General features: G+C 48.9%; 1 protein-coding gene across 1 annotated transcript in view; it reads left to right on the plus strand.

The window, feature by feature from the left end:
- Positions 1-12,991, plus strand: part of LOC115078859 — a 28,560-nt gene extending 15,569 nt beyond the window's left edge. The window contains exon 5 of the mRNA XM_029581911.1: positions 11,761-12,991. Coding sequence (XP_029437771.1) covers positions 11,761-11,958 — 198 coding nt within the window. The 3' untranslated portion in view covers positions 11,959-12,991. The remainder of the gene's footprint in view (positions 1-11,760) is intronic.
- The last annotated feature ends 5,076 nt before the right edge of the window (positions 12,992-18,067 follow it).

Consider the following 18,067-nt stretch of genomic DNA (forward strand, 5'->3'; position numbering starts at 1 on the left):
GCTGCGTACACCTGGCGGCGCTATGTAAAGGATTAATAGTGGTGGCAGGCGTGGTTCAGAAGTCACCGTGGATTTATTATAAGGTCCCGCCCCCCCCAAATCTGCTCATTTCCTGTGCAGCGCTCTCCCCGTCCTTATAACACGTCCCCCTCTAGTGGTCAGGGGAAAGAACTGCGGCTGAGAACTGCGCTTCCACACCTTGGCCAGTGGAGGCGCTCTGGCTCTCTGTGGGGCATGGGATACCAGGAGCTCGCTAGCTCTTAGACCAGACTCCTGTTTTCCCTCACCCCGCTCTTACACCATCCTGCACCTTTGCCTTTCCTCAAGGTCCACACTTAAAGAACTTTATTTTGCCCAAACAACAGAGTACGCATTAAATTTAAGGGTTCGCCCCACCTTGCGCAATTTCTTTTTCTTCTCACTGCTCCGCCTCGAAAAATTAAAATGGCGCAGAGGAAAAGAATAAAATCTGCGGAAATCTTCTCGCCACATGGGAGCCAATTAGAAGCTTAGACGCGCCCCCCCAAAAAAATTCCATTCCATCCACGAGTCGAAAAAGGCACCGAGGGGCGTCCGCCCCCATAGTTCTGCTTGTTAACTGGGAGCGGGCCAGGGCAGGACTGTTTTACGGCGCTCACAAGCGGAACAGGTCCTTTCTTCTTTAGTTGGCAGGAAGTCTTCTAGGGGCCACCCTGACCCCCGACCCCCGTGTGGGTTGAGGTTGCCACCTCACCCCAGGCCAACCCAAAGAGGTGAATCCGGGCCCGGCTTCGCCCACTGCATGCACGGACGTGTGGGTTGTTTTTTCTTTCCCGTTGATAGCTCAAGGCAATCGGAACCACAGACCCCTGCGAACCCAGGACAAGATCAGCTGCTTCGGTTGGCAAAACTGCCCAGTCCCCCACTTCCAGTAGGGGAGACTTTTTTTTTTTTTTGGCCAGTCCTGGTTTTGAGCTTCCATCCCGGTGCAGTGTGGGATTTGTAGTCCCTGATTCTACCCATTGAAATCAGTGCTGCAGATCCCATAATGGCTCTAAAATCTCCCTCCTGGAACTGGATAGGTTTTGGCAGCTTTCAGGTTCAACAGAAGCTCCCTCCCCCCTGTCCTCCCAAGATATATATACAGCACCTCCAGAGAGACACGTCCTGCAGCCAGAGATCCAAATACATCATTTTAATGAATGTGTTCTACTGAAACCATCGACCTGTAACATGAGCCGGTTTGTCTCTGGGGCATACAGCAGCCACGTTTAGAGAGATCTGCACGACACTGCGGATCTAAGGAGGCTCTTCAGCTTGCCCTTCTCCAGAGTCACTAAAATCCCCACTCCTGTGGGTGAATGCACGCGCACACACACTCACACACACACACACACACACACACCCCGCCCCCTGCCCCGTGTTCACTTATACCTGATCCCAATGCGCGCTGTCTGGTTTCTGACGCCTGACTAAGTTGTTCCTGTGTTTGTTTTCGTCTCTGTATGAGATGGCAGGGCAGCCTTTGGTGCGCCTGTGTGATCTGCAGCCTTCTCCCATCCTTTCTCACCCCCGCTTACAGGGCTCCAGATGCGCCTCCCTTCTCAAGTGTTCCACTTGGGGCACCGATGGAAGATTTGCTCTTCAGCTGTCCGTGCTGTATTCCTGCTTTGCACCTATCAGTGCAGCACTTGCATAGGGTTCTTCATCAGAAGTTCTGCTTTTCTCCTGTCCGTGCTGTATTCCTGCTTGACATTTATCAGTGTGGAGCTTGCATGGGGGTTCTTCATCAGAAGTTCTGCTTTTTCTCCCGTCCGTGCTGTATTCCTGCTTGACATTTATCAGTGTGGCACTTGCATGGGGTTCTTCATCAGAAGTTCTGTTCTTTCTCTTGTCCGTGCAGTATTCCTATTTTATACGTATCAGTGTGGCCCTTGCATGGGGCTCTAATGAAGTTCTGCGCTTCAGCTCTCTGTGCTGTATTCATCTTTTGCATATATCAGTGCAGCACTTGCATCAGAAGTTCTGTTCTTCTCCTGTTGTGCTGTATTCCTGCTTCACCTGCATCAATGCATGTGTTTTTGTTTTTTTTTACTTTGCAGTCTTCTCCTGTTCCTAGGGCTTCCAACTTAATTGGAACCCAAACTCGGATCTGGTTCATGAGCCTTCTTGTGCCACAACCCGTGGATTTTTCTCGTATTTCATATCCTCCCCCCATATCACAATGATGACAAGCCTTGGCATGGGATCGTGCGCCAGGGCTTCTTCTGGAATACTGCAGTCATGAGAGCTAACTCCAGCCACTAAGGGTCTCCATTGCACAATGACGATTCTCCCTTCCTCCTCGGGGGATGTGAACGCTGCCTCCGCAGCATCTCCAGCCTCAGACAAGTCAGGGAGCGGAAGACCTGAGGCGGGAATTGAACCCAGGTGTCTCCGCATGAAGTGTTCTGATGATGATCAGTACAGCTCTGACCTTGAGCTACCAGGCTGGCCCGGTATGAAGGGTTCTGATGATGATCAGCACAGTGCTGTCTTTGAGCTACCAGGCTGGCCCGGTATGAAGGGTTCTGATGATGATCAGCACAGCTGCTGTCACCATCCCCTCTCCTAGTTTACATAGGTGATAGTTACTGAAGCAAGAAGGGTTTTCAAAACTTCTAATCATTGTTGTTTCTTAAGGAATGAAATCTATCAGAATGAAAAAAGGGGCTTTTAATAATTTTTTTTTTTCACATACTTCACAGTTAAATCTAAGAAGCCAACTTTTTTTTTTTTGGTCCTGCTGCTTTAATCTGGGTGTCAGGGTTAAGTGCCAACGCATGTTGTGTTTTCACCGCATGCAGGATTTCTCCCCCAAGGAAAGCGTTGCGCCGGGCCCTCACCAAGGTGGCGCGTTGTCCCACGAGCCAGGCAGCAGAGACCGTGGGCTAATGATGGCGTGCATCTCTCCGCCATGACACTGCAGAGCGTGGCCGGGATGAACTTTGGATGAAAAGACAGTGCAGAAATCCAAGCTGCTTATTATTGCCGCTCTCTGTTTGCTTCCTGTGGTGGCTGCCTGGCACCGCTGCTGGTGTGTGCGTGCGCTTGTGTTGGCGTCGTGCACAGCGCACAGTCCCCACCAGTCACAGATCTGCCGCGCTCCTTGGAATACCCCTGAAACCCCCTCACACACACACACACTCCTGATACCAATTTTCCACCCCGTGAGTGAACGGTAGGACGTGACTCAGTCTGGCCAAGAAGCCTCTCGCCTGCTTGCTAGGGTTGTAAGGAGAGGCTGGTGCTGCCCCTCCCCCCTATCACCGGTTGCAGGCAGGGGACTTGTCGTTCCTGCTGTGTATGTGTTTGGGGGGGGGGGGGGAAAGAATTGGCACTATGAGGTTAGTGGGCGCAGTTCTGTGCAGGTGATTTATAAATCAACTGAACGCCCTTGGTATGGACCCTAAAGTGACTGCCTGGGTTAGAAAACCGCCTGAGTGGATGGTGGCAGAGGGGAGTGGTAAACGGAGATTTCTCTGAGGAGGGGTTTGTTACTAGCGGTGCCTCAGGGATCGCTCCTTGGATCGGTTCTTTTCAACATTTTTGTGAGCGACATAGCAGAAGGTTTGTCGGGAAAGGTTTGAATTTGTTCACAGTAAATCAAAATCTGCAACAGGGTGGACAGCCAGGAAGGAGTGGAAAACACGAGGAGGGATCTAGCGAAGCTCGAGGAATGGTCTAAGGTTGGCAGCTAAGATTTAATGCTAATAAACGCAGAGTAATGCATTTAGGATGCAAAACCCCAAGGGAAAGGTGCAGTATTGGAGGTGAAATACTTCTAAGAACTAAGGAAGAGCAGGATCTGGGGGTGATCTTATCTGATGATCTTTAGGTGGCGAGACAGATGGATAAAGTGATGGTAAGAGCCAGAAAGATGCTTGGCTGCACAGACGGGCCGATACAGTACAGTGCGCTCCAGTGCACTGTTAACCCGCACTGGGACGCGCGTTTTCGACATAAGAACATAAGAACATAAGAAAATGCCATACTGGGTCAGACCAAGGGTCCATCAAGCCCAGCATCCTGTTTCCAACAGTGGCCAATCCAGGCCATAAGAACCTGGCAAGTACCCAAAAACTAAGTCTATTCCATGTAACCATTGCTAATGGCAGTGGCTATTCTCTAAGTGAACTTAATAGCAGGTAATGGACTTCTCCTCCAAGAACTTATCCAATCCTTTTTTAAACACAGCTATACTAACTGCACTAACCACATCCTCTGGCAACAAATTCCAGAGTTTAATTGTGCGTTGAGTAAAAAAGAACTTTCTCCGATTAGTTTTAAATGTGCCCCATGCTAACTTCATGAAGTGCCCCCTAGTCTTTCTACTATCCGAAAGAGTAAATAACCGATTCACATCTACCCGTTCTAGACCTCTCATGATTTTAAACACCTCTATCATATCCCCCCTCAGTCCTCTCTTCTCCAAGCTGAAAAGTCCTAACCTCTTTAGTCTTTCCTCATAGGGGAGTTGTTCCATTCCCCTTATCATTTTGGTAGCCCTTCTCTGTACCTTCTCCATTGCAATTATATCTTTTTTCAGATGCGGCGACCAGAATTGTACACAGTATTCAAGGTGCGGTCTCACCATGGAGCGATACAGAGGCATTATGACATTTTCTGTTTTATTCATCATTCCTTTTCTAATAATTCCCAACATTCTGTTTGCTTTTTTGACTGCCGCAGCACACTGAACCGACGATTTCAGTGTGTTATCCACTATGACACCTAGATCTCTTTCTTGGGTTGTAGCACCTAATATGGAACCCAACATTGTGTAATTATAGCATGGGTTATTTTTCCCTATATGCAAACTACCCCGGCCTGGATCCAGTGAAGGAGTTTGCTCAGTTTTGGGAGTGTCCAAACAACCACAGAGCTGGCACCTGGGCATCCACGGAGAGACTGTTCCAAGCATCCACTATCCTTTCTGTAAAGAAATATTTCCTTAGATTACTCCTGAGTCTTCTCCCGTTCACCCTTATCCAATGACCCCACCTTCAACAGAAAGAAGGCTCTAGAAAGAGGCTAATGGAAATCTTTGAATGTCTCCATCATATCTCCGCTATCTCCCCTTTCCTCTAGGTGTACATGTTTGGATGTTGAAGTCTATCCCCCTATGCTTTAGAATGAAGACCTCTGCCCATTTTAGTAGCCTCCCTCTGGCCCGACTCCATCCTGTTTATATCCCTTTGAAGGTGCGGTCTCCAGAATTGTGCACAGTATTCCCAGTGAGGTCTCACCAGGGAGCTATACAGGGGCAGTATCACCTCCCTTTATCTGCTGACCATTCCTCTCCCTCAGGCCCATACATTAAAAATCGTAGGAGAGCAGGCGAGTGCCCGACGCGCTAGCTTTACCCCTTATTCTGTAAGGAGTAATAGCGCGCTGAAAACGCGCGTCCCCCCCCCCCCAAACTAATAGCGCCTGCAACATGCAAATGCATGTTGATGGCCCTAATAGTCATGCCCGCGCGATTCAGAAAGTAAAATGTGCAGCTAAGCCGCACATTTTACTTTCAGAAATTAATTTCTCTCGGCACCGGAAAAGTGCAAAGAAAAGCAGTAAAAACTGCTTTTCTGTGCACCCTCTGACTTAATATCATGGCGATATTATGTCGGAGGTCCCAAAAGTTTAAAAAAAAATTTGGATATCGGCCCGCGGCTCACGGGTTGAAAACCGGACGCTCAATTTTGCCGGCGTCTGGTTTCCGAACCCGTGGCTGTCAGTGGGTTTGAGAACAGACGCCGGGAAAATTGAGCGTCGGCTGTCAAACTTGCTGACAGCCGCTGCTCCTGTCCAAAAAGAGGCGCCAGGGACACGCTAGTGTCCCTGGCGCCTCTTTTCACCGCGAGCCCTAATTTAAATAAATTAATTTACTGAATCGCGTGCACAGGAGAGCGGGCACTCGCCCGCTCTCCCACGATTTTTAATGTATCGGCCTGAGGGAGAGGAATGGTCAGTAGATAAAGGGAGGTGATACTGCCCCTGTATAGCTCCCTGGTGAGACCTCACTGGGAATACTGTGCACAATTCTGGAGACCGCACCTTCAAAAGGATATAAACAGGATGGAGTCGGTCCTGAGGGAGGCTACTAAAATGGGCAGAGGTCTTCATTCTAAAGCATAGGGGGATAGACTTCAACATCCAAACATGTACGCCTAGAGGAAAGGGGAGATAGCGGAGATATGATGGAGACATTCAAAGATTTCCATTAGCCTCTTTCTAGAGCCTTCTTTCTGTTGAAGGTGGGGTCATTGGATAAGGGTGAACGGGAGAAGACTCAGGAGTAATATAAGGAAATATTTCTTTACAGAAAGGATAGTGGATGCTTGGAACAGTCTCTCCGTGGATGCCCAGGTGCCAGCTCTGTGGTTGTTTGGACACTCCCAAAACTGAGCAAACTCCTTCACTGGATCCAGGCCGGGGTAATTTGCATTGTGTGCCAACCCCAATCATTTTGAAACGTTGATTCCTATATGGAGGAGGTGGCGACAAGGACAGGGTCTGAACTCAAGCCAGCACGGGCCGGGCACGGGGGATCTCTGCGGGATTGTCGAGCTGGGCAGCTGGTGAGCATGGGCAGGCTGGATAGACCACTTGGTCTTTAGTGCAACCAGGACTGGATCAGTCTTCCCTGAGGATAAAAAAGCGAAGACAGTTGGCCAACCCTACTCCCGTGTCCGCTCTGCAGAGTCTTGTTCAGGCAAGAACTCAGAAAGACGTGGCACCAGATCTCAGGAGTCACAGCCAGCAAAAGGCTTTTCCTAGGAGTGCTGGAGGGGTCTCCGGCTTTGCATTTATTCCTATAACTTCCTCACCTTGCCGCTGCCGCCGGGAAGATCTGTTTCATGCGGTGGAGACAGACGGTTCTTGTGCCCTGACCTCCCTCTCCCCATCGCGGCGGAGGTGCGGACGCCGCCGGGCCCTGTGCTGATGCAGGCGCCGAGCCAAGCATTGCACACGCAGCGGGGGATGCTCCTCGAGGTGACCCGTGTGACCCTTCTTCAGGGAACTTGTCTGATTCCAAAGGGCCATAAAAGACTTTATTCAACTGGGATAACTCTTCTGTCTCCAAGCAGTGGATTCTTCTCTGGGGGGGGGGGAAGGCTAACCTTCTAGGCCCAGGCACTAGAGACCTTCTGTGTGTGTTACCATAGCTCTTCGGGACAGGCACCTTGATAAATCAGGCAGGACTCGCCGAATGGGTGTTGAAATTAAAGTTTCCTGTGATTGAGTGTGTACAAATCATTAGGTGGAAGTAATAAATTGACCCATGGGGGGGTGCCCCTTGGGAGGAAGCTTGGAAGTGGTATTTCACCCGTGGTGGGGCATGAATTGGTGTCCCAAGGTGGCCGGGGTGGATGTCCCCTTCCCCGCAGTGTGTGACCTCTGATTTTGGGGGGGGTCTCTCTCGGCTCTTCTCCCTTCATATCCTGGGACCCTCCTGGAACCGTTCTTACCTCCAGCTCTGGATATGGAAGGGGGTAGCACAATACTTCCTTCCCCAAAGATGGTAAAACTCAATATTGCCAAAAAAAACCCACTGGATCTCATCTCCAGGTCTCTGTCACCTCCTCTTGATGGGACGAAGTGGTATAGAGATCCCTCCAGGACCTCTGGAGGGAGGGGGGGGGGGAAATCTCAGCCTCCCACACCAAAAATCTGAATTCTCTGAGCCAAACTAGAAAAAAGCCAAACCTCTGTCCCTTTTCCCTCCAGTCTCTTCCTCTCTGGCCTAACTCGGAAAGCCCACTGAAACCTGCACTGCCTCCTGGTCACATGGGCTAGCGCCACCTTGTGCCTAACGGGCATCCGATTCCAGCCAACCCTGGGGGGGGAGGTGCTGTATTGAATGGCTTATCCTTCTGCAGCCGTCTAACCAAGGGCTGGGAACTAGGGCCATCTAGTGGAGACCTCGGTCTCTACACCCAGTGCAGGACCCGCACGGGAGGAAAACGTACTGTCCAGATGACTCCCGGCCTTGAATGCTGAGCTGAGCATCCCCCTTTAACAGCCCCTGTCCAGACTTTCTTGGGTGGAGGATACGAACCTGCACAGTCCCCTGTAAGCATTCGGCCTTTTGACCCATCCCTTCCACTGCAGCCCCCTCCTCTCCTCACTCTCCATTCTGTCTCCTTTGGATCAGGACAGACAGCTCCTTGCTGGGGTCCTGCCTGGTCCAGGCAACCGATTTATCATGAAGGCTACTAGATTCACGTGCGCCCTTATCACGCCCCCCTCCTGGGTCCTGCCCACTCCCACCCGCTGGCCTTCTCTGTTTCTCCATAAATCCCTTTATTAAATATAAACCCTGTGCCCTCCCCAGTACCGCAGCTCCGAGGATCCCACACTCGTTACCCCCCGAGCTGAACCTTCCCCAATACTGCAACTCCACGGGTGCCACGGTTGCCGTAAGCAAACTCTGCGTTCCCCAGTACAAAATTTCTAAATTGTAAAAAACCAGGGGCCTCAAGAAGTGAATGTAAAACCCGTGAGCTCTGAACCAGTGAATGGAGTTGCAGAATAGGATAATGGATTATCAGCATGGTTTTACCAAAGGAAGGGCCTGGCGGTAATCGGAAAAAAGAGAGGTATGTGATGGAGGGTGAAAGGCTGATGTGCCTGGACTGGGAGACAGATAGCAGGGCGATGGTGTTGGATGTTTGGAAGCTGGAGAGGCAATGTGACGAGGTGGTGGCTAAGGCCAGAGGGATGCTGGACTGCAGAGAGAGAGAGAGAGAGAGAGAGAGGGGCATTAATGCACCTGGAGTACTCCATATCCTTTTTATGATGAGCTCTCCAGAACTGAGCACAACAAGGAGATGGAGTAGCAACCTGGGCGATCTTTGGGAAGGCCGGAGAACAGATCCAGGCTGGACTCTGGCACAGTTCTCACAAACTCCTTTATTAATAATGAGAAAGAAAACAAAAGCAGGAGCAGAACTTAACAGTTTAGTAATGTTCTCTTTCCTAAGGACCCCCGGCCTGGCCTGGGATTCCCTGCTGTATTAGGTTTAAGGTAGACCGGGCCCAGTTCTCGGACGCCGGCCTCTTATGGTGTTCTGAGGTTTCACAAATAGAGAAAGGTGACCAAACTGGTGTGGGGGGGGTCTGCACTGAGATGAGATTAAAGGACCTAAATACTGTATGTATACCCTGGAGGAGAGGAGGGGCAGGGGAGATAGGATATAGACTTTTAAGTACCTGAAAGGTATTAATGATGCACAAGAATCCAACCTTTCCTGATGGAGAAGAAGCTGTACAGCTGGAGGTCAGGAAGCTAAACTCCACGGGGGGCAATGTTGGGGAATATTTTTTCACGGAAAGGGTAGAGGAGTAATGGAAGAGGTAGTAAAGATGAGAATGGTGACATGGGATACATGCAGAGGCTCATTAATGGCAAGGGGGTGGAAATGAAGCAACCTAGTAACCCATGGTAATTCCAGGTATAATATTTATGCATGGAGTAGCCTGCACAAAGCGGTAGTTACAACCCTAAACACAAGGCATAGAGGGAATAACCTGCATGGATCAGCAGTCACATCCCTCAACAGAATGCGTAGGGGTAACCTGCACGGATCAGCAATTCTAACCCTATACAGAATGCATGAGGGGGATAACCTGCACGGATCAGCAATTCTAACCCTATACAGAATGCGTAGGGGGTAACCTGCATGGATCAGCAATTATAACTCTATACAGAATGCATGAGGGGGGTAACCTGCACGGAGCAGCTGTCACAATCCTCAACAGAAGGCTTGGAGGGCAGTAACCTGCATGGATTGGCAATTTGTTGGGCAGTCTGGATAGACCAGGTGGGTTTTTATCTACTGTCGTTCACTAAGTTACTGTGAAGCAGCTCCACCGGCTGAGCTGGTAGGAGATCCCTGGTCTGGTTGCTTCTCGTTCCCATAAGGTTCCTTCCCGTTCATCGACCTGCTGGAGAGAGAGACACCCAATATGCAGCATCAGGGAGAAAACTTATTCCACTTCTGCCACCATCAGTTCCTGGCTCCTTCTTGTTGTCATCTACCATCGTAGCCTTTGGGTTTTTTTTTTTCAACCGTGGATGTCTGAACTGATCTTTGTCAAGTCTACAGCAAGGGCTTGTCTACTGAGTTGGAGTTGCGGCTCCAGTAGCTGTGGTCTCTTATCGCCAGTGCTCTCTCTCCTTAACCCCTATCACTTTCATGCATTATAAGCACAACACAAAAACACTGTAAGTAAGTAGTACTTATTGCCTTGTCATTTTCAGTACTCCAGTAGTTAACACGTTTCATGTTACAGTGGAAAAAAACATCTTTTGCCAAAAAAAAAAAAAAGATTCTTTTTGAAGCAGAAGTTGACTTGGATGACATCCATCCAGCTCGATTTTATTTTGAAAGAAAAACAAGAAAGACTGTCTGATAAATATTTATTCTGGGAATCCCGGGCCAAGTGAGGCAGCAGCCAAAATGCTCCAGCATTGCTAGTCCCAAGATAGCGGCGAGCGCCGGAGAACGTGGCCCGACGCTGCTAGACGGCAAATAGCACAACCAGGTTCCTAAAGGGATGAGACAAGTTTTACAGAAGATGGTCTGACTGCAGGCTGCACAGTGCACCCTTAAACGGTGATGGTGGCTACCTCTATACATGCCTTGTGTCTTATACACCCCCAGCTTCTCGAGATCTGCTTGCCGCTTTTGGGCATAGGATGCTGGATGAGATGGACCTGGGTTCTGACCCACTGTGGCAGTTCTGATGTTCCTTTAATTCACGTTTGCTAAATGTAGCACCAGATAGACATACCAGGGAGCAAATATTCTATAGTATAATCATTTTTTACTTTCTTGGGTCATGAAAGTCCTATGAAGACAAATGCCTCTTTGTTTTTAACTGTTTTACCCAAGGTTACACACACAGAGTCGGCAGTGGAGCCAAGGCACAGAGAGATAGTGACCTTTCCCAAGGTCAGAGTCAGTGGCAGACTTGAACTTGTGTCCCAGACTGTCGAAATTTGCACAGAGTAATGCGCTGCCACGGTGAGCGACCCCAGCTGTGGGACCGCCTCCGAAAGCACCCCCATCTGTGCTGGATCTTCTTATTAAAGCGCTACAGAAAATGTCAGCAATGGGAGATCATTTTTAGCCCATTAGGATAGCTCCCTGGCCCTGTAACATAACATGAAGTCTAGAGGGGATTCTGCAGACAGGGTGGGCACCAGATAACGATGCATGGCCTGATACCCCCTGGGCAGGGTCCCCAGTAAGCAGTACAGGCAGGAAACGTGTTTTCTCATCCTCTTATCAGGAAAGGTAAATCTGAACTAATGTTGAACAAGTACGAAATCAAAATTGCAGTCTAATCCTTCTATGAGCGGAGCAGGTATGAATGTGCAGATGGGATATCGTCAGGCAAGCAGACCAAAAGTAATATTTTCATGTTATCTTTGCACGGCTGCCCTGCTGGCAGTGTGGCCCTGAGGGCCACGATGACACAAACTGCACTCCCACAGAGTTTCCACCTAGGCCGTCACAGGGGGGAAATAGTACCAGGGTTCCCCGGGGCTGGGTGGGCCACGGTATCGTGATCCTTCCGGTGGTTTTGTGTGCAGACTGCCACGACCCCAGGACTCTTGCAGGGATTTCAGTGGTATTTTTACTTAAGGCCCCCGCCGAGGGTGAATCACAGCTCCTGGTGGGGCAGGTTCCAGTAGGGCTGGAAGGACTTAACCACCGGTGTTTTTCTTTGCAGAGTGACCCATGCTGCGATGAGGAGGTCACCTACACTACGCTGACAATTTCGCAGAAGCCATGGCCTGGGGGCACATTTGTACGGACCCCCGCCCCTCAGGGCAGCTGCGAATATGCCGCGCTTAGGCATCAGCTTCCACCACCGCTGCCAGCCCCGAGGACGGCGATTACCAGTGGCAACCACTGCAGCCCGGGGTAACCACGGCACGGGCGGGTCAGCCCTTACAGAAGCCCGGATGATCAGCGAGGCGCAAGACACAATCTAGTCAAGGACTTGTTACGAGTCGGTTCAAGGTTTGACTGCGGAGATGTCATGTTTTTAAATTCTGTATGCAACTCCCCCTTCAAATTGCCCTGGACCTCCAGCAGCAGCCATCTTTGATGACATCACTGGGTCTGACATCACAGAAGCTCAGTACGATAAAAACAAGCCTTGCCAGCTGGTGCGCAGAGATGCCTGAAGGATAAGGAACGTATTCGGTGCCGGCTCACTGCTGTGGGGAAAACTTTGTGTACCATGTGGGCCTTTGGGATCTTGGGGAACTGCATTCTGATCGGTCGCTTCCTTGGATCCTTTTCCTTCATGCTGCGGCTCTGCAGCAGAGTCCCATGGGTTCCTGTGGCAGGATGATTATTTGCACATCTGCCGAGGTGTTGGACAATACAAAGAAGCTTTAATGATGCTTGATGACATCATCATAACCATGTGGGCCTTTGGGATCTTGGGGAACTGCATTCTGATCGGTCGCTTCCTTGGATCCTTTTCCTTCATGCTGCGGCTCTGCAGCAGAGTCCCGTGGGTTCCTGTGGCAGGATGATTATTTGCACATCTGCCGAGGTGTTGGACAATACAAAGAAGCTTTAATGATGCTTGATGACATCATCATAACCATGTGGGCCTTTGGGATCTTGGGGAACTGCATTCTGATCGGTCGCTTCCTTGGATCCTTTTCCTTCATGCTGCGGCTCTGCAGCAGAGTCCCGTGGGTTCCTGTGGCAGGATGATTATTTGCACATCTGCCGAGGTGTTGGACAATACAAAGAAGCTTTAATGATGACTGATGACATCATCATCGTGGGGCCCCAGCGTCCTCCCTCTGGTGCGCTTACTGGGTTGGACAGCGGACTGCGACAGGACCAGATCCGGTTAGAGGTGCCGGATTCTTGGTTATGTCATTTTTCAAAGTGTGCTTTAAAAAACCACAGCGTGACCAAAATAAGAATATTAAAAAGTTAATAATTTTTTATTTATTTATTTTTTTTTATTTCGAGGTTTTTCTATACCGAGGTTTAGCAGTTAGCCTTCACCCCGGTTTACAATCGAACAATTAATCTATAATCTAAGTGATGAAAACTGTAGTGGAAATCATGAATAAAATGAAGGTGAACGGAGGGACAAAATACTTCAGAATTTGGGGCATGGTGCTTTGATGCTGGAAGCCACCAGTATGAAAGCAGATGTAATGTCTGCTTCTCTCCCCCTCTACTCTGTTCATTCCCCCGGAGGAGGGGTGGGGGCTCAGTCTTTAGAGAGCTTGGGGGTTGAAGATGTTAATGAGGTAACAGCAGACTTGGGCGGTGAGGAGAAGGAACTAGGAAGAGATTACAGAGTGGTAACAATATGCAAGTCAGCCCATGGTCAGTCCATGCTAAGGTTGTCTCTCTTCCCCCACGCCATTCCCCTCCGTAGTCTTCAATGACATCACTCTCTCAGATATCACTTCCCTCCCTCTGCTCCCCTAGCAGCTTATGGCCATCAGCAGAAAGCGTTTTATTAGGGAAATCAGAGATACAAGTCCATGCATGAAATGGGGGCAAAATTCAGGACCAAAATCGCCTTAACCAACAGGAAAGGAACCTGGTGGCAAACACAATCTGGTCCCAATGTAGTTAAGCCAACTGCATTCTGATCGGTGTCTGCCCAGCAAGTTATAACTCAGCTCGAGAAGCCGGTTAATAAAATTGTAAAGCAGGAAAGGCGAAACTCACCTTATCACTGTGCCTGGAAATAAGTGAAGGTGTTGTGTAACACGAGGGCCGCAGGTATACATCTCCAGCATTTGTATCTTTCAACTTCTACACCACAAAGCAGTGCAAACAATAAAACAGGGGATGGAGTCATGAACAGATGTGGAAGGAACTACAGAGCAAAACCTAACCCGGTTTAAAAGAGAAGTGTTTTTTTGTTCACTGGTGTGCATCTGGAAATTTTCTTACCCAGGTGTGCAAAGTGCACAAATATCCATGCATTTGTAATGTTTGACCTGATTTTTAGTAACTACACTAGATGCTGTCAAAGGGCATTTTGGCATCCCATGACTGGCTACATAAAAGAATATTGTTTGGGCAGGTGGTCATTATTTTAATTTTTTTTTTTGTTCTTCCGTCAAGATTTCATAAAATTTGATTGCATAACCATCTGGACCCGGGGTCTCACCACATGGTAGCTTGTGAAAAAGATAATAGTAGGAAAATGTCAAGAATTGTATAAAATGTTGAGGGAAGAGAGGGCCTGAGATTCAAATGTACATAATGTAGTGTAAAGCTGAACAAAATTAATGGCCATTTTGAATATCACTTGGTTCAGTTATAACCCAGGAGGTTTTTGTCTACCTGAGCTGATATGTAATCTACCTTGGTTGTCTTTACTGCTATGAAGTTGACCTAGCCTTCAGTGTTTATGTTAATGGAGCGCTATTTAATTATTTCTCTCAATAGGTCATGAGAAATTTTAGATGTATTCCCACTACCGTCACTCAACTCTTTGTTTAAGTATTTCATCATTCCTAAAATTATCTGAGAAGAGAAAACAGAGTACATTACCTATTTTGTTTTCTGCTTTTATTAACTTCCCCTTCCAATACATTTTGGTTCTTAAATTTCACATCTTCCATAGAAAAGCAGGACCAGAAAACATGGAGCTGGAAGTTGTAGGGTCCATGTCTGGTTTTCTAACTCCTTTCCCAGTGCCTTCTAGTCCTCGCAGTTCTCACCCACCAGAGATGACAGGAGTCCTAAACAGATTAACAGGCTGTACTTTTTCATAGTGCAGATAGCTCTTAGTATTTTTCCTGTCTGTAGTGTCTCCAAAAGAGCCCTTAGTTGTTTGTTTTAATTTTTTTTTTTTTATAACTTGTCAAAATTCAAAAGTGTTTCACAAACCCCATAACGTCCAACTAAGCAGCTGGACCATGTCAAAAGGTTCCAGACATTTCACAGCAAACCGGAAACTGGTCTAGCTCTTCACCTCTCTACTTCAAGCTGTCAGCCAGAGGTGATTTTTCTGTTTTGTAACACTTTGTTGGGAATATTTTGTCTCGTGCCTGCTTTTCTGGGACTAAGAAGCTGAGATTCCCGGGCTTTCTAATGTTAAAAAAACCCCAGAAACAGTATGAAAGTGTAAATCCTACTGGGGGTTTTGGAGGAGGAGGAGGAGGGTGGTTGGCCCAGCTGTTTTCTCCTGGCCTTGTGGGCTTCCAGCTCAATTAGAACCAGCATCTACTGCCTACAGCTTTCATTCACAACTACAAGATCTTACCCCTCCCTTTTTTTTTTTTTACATCCCCCTTACCCCCATCTAGTTCAGCCATCCGTCGCAGACCATGGGTCCCCAGCTAGCTCACGTTCATCCTGACGCTGGACAGTCTGCGTCACTTGTGCAACAAACGGGACTCCTTCCGTCTCTACCAGGGGCCTCTGCACGGTTCTTCTGTAGCGCCCCAAGCCCTGGCTGGGTCCATTACCCAACCCTGGAAATCAAACCCAGATTGCCTGCCATCAGCCTGAAACTAAGTTGTGTGGGGCACCATATCCATAGTAAATGACAAGAGATAGGGAGCAAATCGGCCCATCCAGTGTGCCTAGGTGAGATTCTTCCACTTTGGGTAGATGAGTGTAGGAATTCCCATAGGCTGCGCCATGCCATATCCTCCTCTCCCCCACAACCACCCCTGCCTTTTACTTTTCATACCACTGCCCTCCACACCTGTCCCAAGCAGGCTCACAGTCTGTTAAAAGTGCTGGCCTTCACCACCTCTGCTGGTTGGGCCACTTCAGACCTTGTCACCTTTAACTTTGATTCTCACAAGGCTATTGCTTAAGCCAAACACCCTACTCCCTTATTACCAAGGTTGGTAATAATCACCCCAGCCACGATTAGTGAGGCCGTTCTCCAAAACACCCGCCCACCTCATTGTCCTTGACCTTTGTGTTTTAACCATGCTGCCTGCATGGAGGCCACCCCAGCCTTCTTGGAAGCCCATTGCCGTTACACTACTTCTGTTAGGGTTGTATTCGCCGCTTCGTGCAGGCTGCCCAGATACCTTCTGGGATCCCCGATAAGGGATGTAACTGCCGCCCCATGCAGGGTGATCTAATGCTTCTCCGGCCATGGCCACAGTGATCACACAAGCCCATTAAGCCCTTTCCAGCAAAGGGGGATGAGTAAGTGATCAAAATAGCAGGCAATAGCATCTACACGTTGAGCTCAGCCTTTGTGTTTCTAAGAACCCAAGATCCAGATTCCTGCATATAGTGGCACTGCTGGGGGAGGAAGAGTGGCCTGGCAGTTAGAGCAATGAGCTGGGGACCTGGGAAGCCCAGGGCTGAAATCCCATTTCTCCCACTGACACTCCTTGTGACATCCCCTAGTGCTATAAAAATAAGTCTTATCACATGGATCAGGGAGGCCAACATTGAGCCTCACTTCCATGGCTGAGGCTGCAACATCCGTGGTCTACCTTTCTGTGGTGAGGCTGTCTGTCTGGGGGAAGCTTGCACTGCTGTTGCCCGTGCTATGCATATTCTGTGGTGAAACAGCATATGTGTGTGTGTATGTGTATGTAGCTCGCATGGCTGCTGCTTGTGCTATGCCTGTTCTGTGTTGGTGTGTATGTGTGTGATTTAAACTGGCGTGCCCCATGCAGTTTCTGTTCTGTGACTATATACAGATTTGAGTTTCTAATGCTGTCATTTTAAGACTATTGTCAAGTCCAACAAGGACTGAACTTCACAATCTGTGTAAACAAATACGCGTGGGGGTAGTTTGCTTATTACGGCGGTTACTACCCTAAACCAATTAAGTCTGATACTTCACTTTGAATGCATATACAGCATTGCTCTCTGCTTCAACGGCAGGGGGGAATGTGGAAAAGAGGATTTACATTCAGACAACATCCAACAAGGCATTGATCTGTGCAGTCTGGGTAACCAAGCATCGGGATACCTTGCTTGATGTGGCGGTTACTACCCTAAACCAATTAAGTCTGATACATCACTTTGAATGCATATACAGCATTGCTCTCTGCTTCAACGGCAGGGGGAAATGTGGAAAAGAGGATTTACATTCAGACAACATCCAACAAGGCATTGATCTGTGCAGTCTGGGAAAACAAGCATCGGGGTAACTTGCTTGATGCGGTGATTACTATCCTTAACCATTAAGCCTTATGCTTCACTTTTGATGCAACTCCAACATTACTCTCTGCATCAATGACAGGGGGTGGCAGGAAATTTGAATCAAACAGTTACCAACAAGGGCCCTGAACTTGGTGGTTGGTGAAACAGATAAGTATGGGAAAATAAGTGTGGGAGCTTGCTGGGCAGACTGGATGGGCCGATTGGTCTTTTTCTGCCATCATTTCTATGTGATAAAAATATGCTTCAGTCTGTGTGGAAACACTGTTTTAATACAGACCCCTGAGGCTGTTCCCTGCTCCTGTTCCATTAGGAAGGGCTGTTTATAGTACTGCACCTCTGTAAGAAGCAAGGAATCAGCAGTCAGTTGTAACTTAAGAGGTACTTTTGATGTAGCAGCATGAAGGGACGCTGGGTGCCTGCCATTTGGCAGATTGTAGGATGATTGGGGAAAATCCACTGCCATCGGCAGACAGGCTCTGCTCATCTCTTCCCACCCCCAGCAGCTTTCCTGTCAGGAGAGCGTCCTGGGAGGAGCTCTGCAAGGCTGAACCTGTGCCAAAGGAGGCTGCAGCCTTGCTCCTCAAGAACCACCCCCAGGTGGCTGCTGGCCACTGCCTCTCTTCCTCCCCAGGAGCGTGCAGGGCCCGCAGAGGCTCGAGGTATTCTTCAGACTTCAGCATATATTGGTTCCTTGGTTGCTTATAGCTATGCACGCCTGCCGGCTCCCATTCCCTTCCTCGTAGGTGCCATGCTCTGGGCTGCTAGGAAAATCTGTGCCCTGGCATTAGGAGGCGCCTGTCCTTGTAGTATCTCAAACTTGCAGGTTTCCAAGCATGCACTACCCAGACTAACTCCTGACCTCCATTAGCAGGTTCTTTCTGGGGCTCTGA

The sequence above is a fragment of the Rhinatrema bivittatum genome, chromosome 16, assembly GCF_901001135.1.
Source record: "Rhinatrema bivittatum chromosome 16, aRhiBiv1.1, whole genome shotgun sequence".
NCBI classification, from domain to species: domain Eukaryota; kingdom Metazoa; phylum Chordata; class Amphibia; order Gymnophiona; family Rhinatrematidae; genus Rhinatrema; species Rhinatrema bivittatum.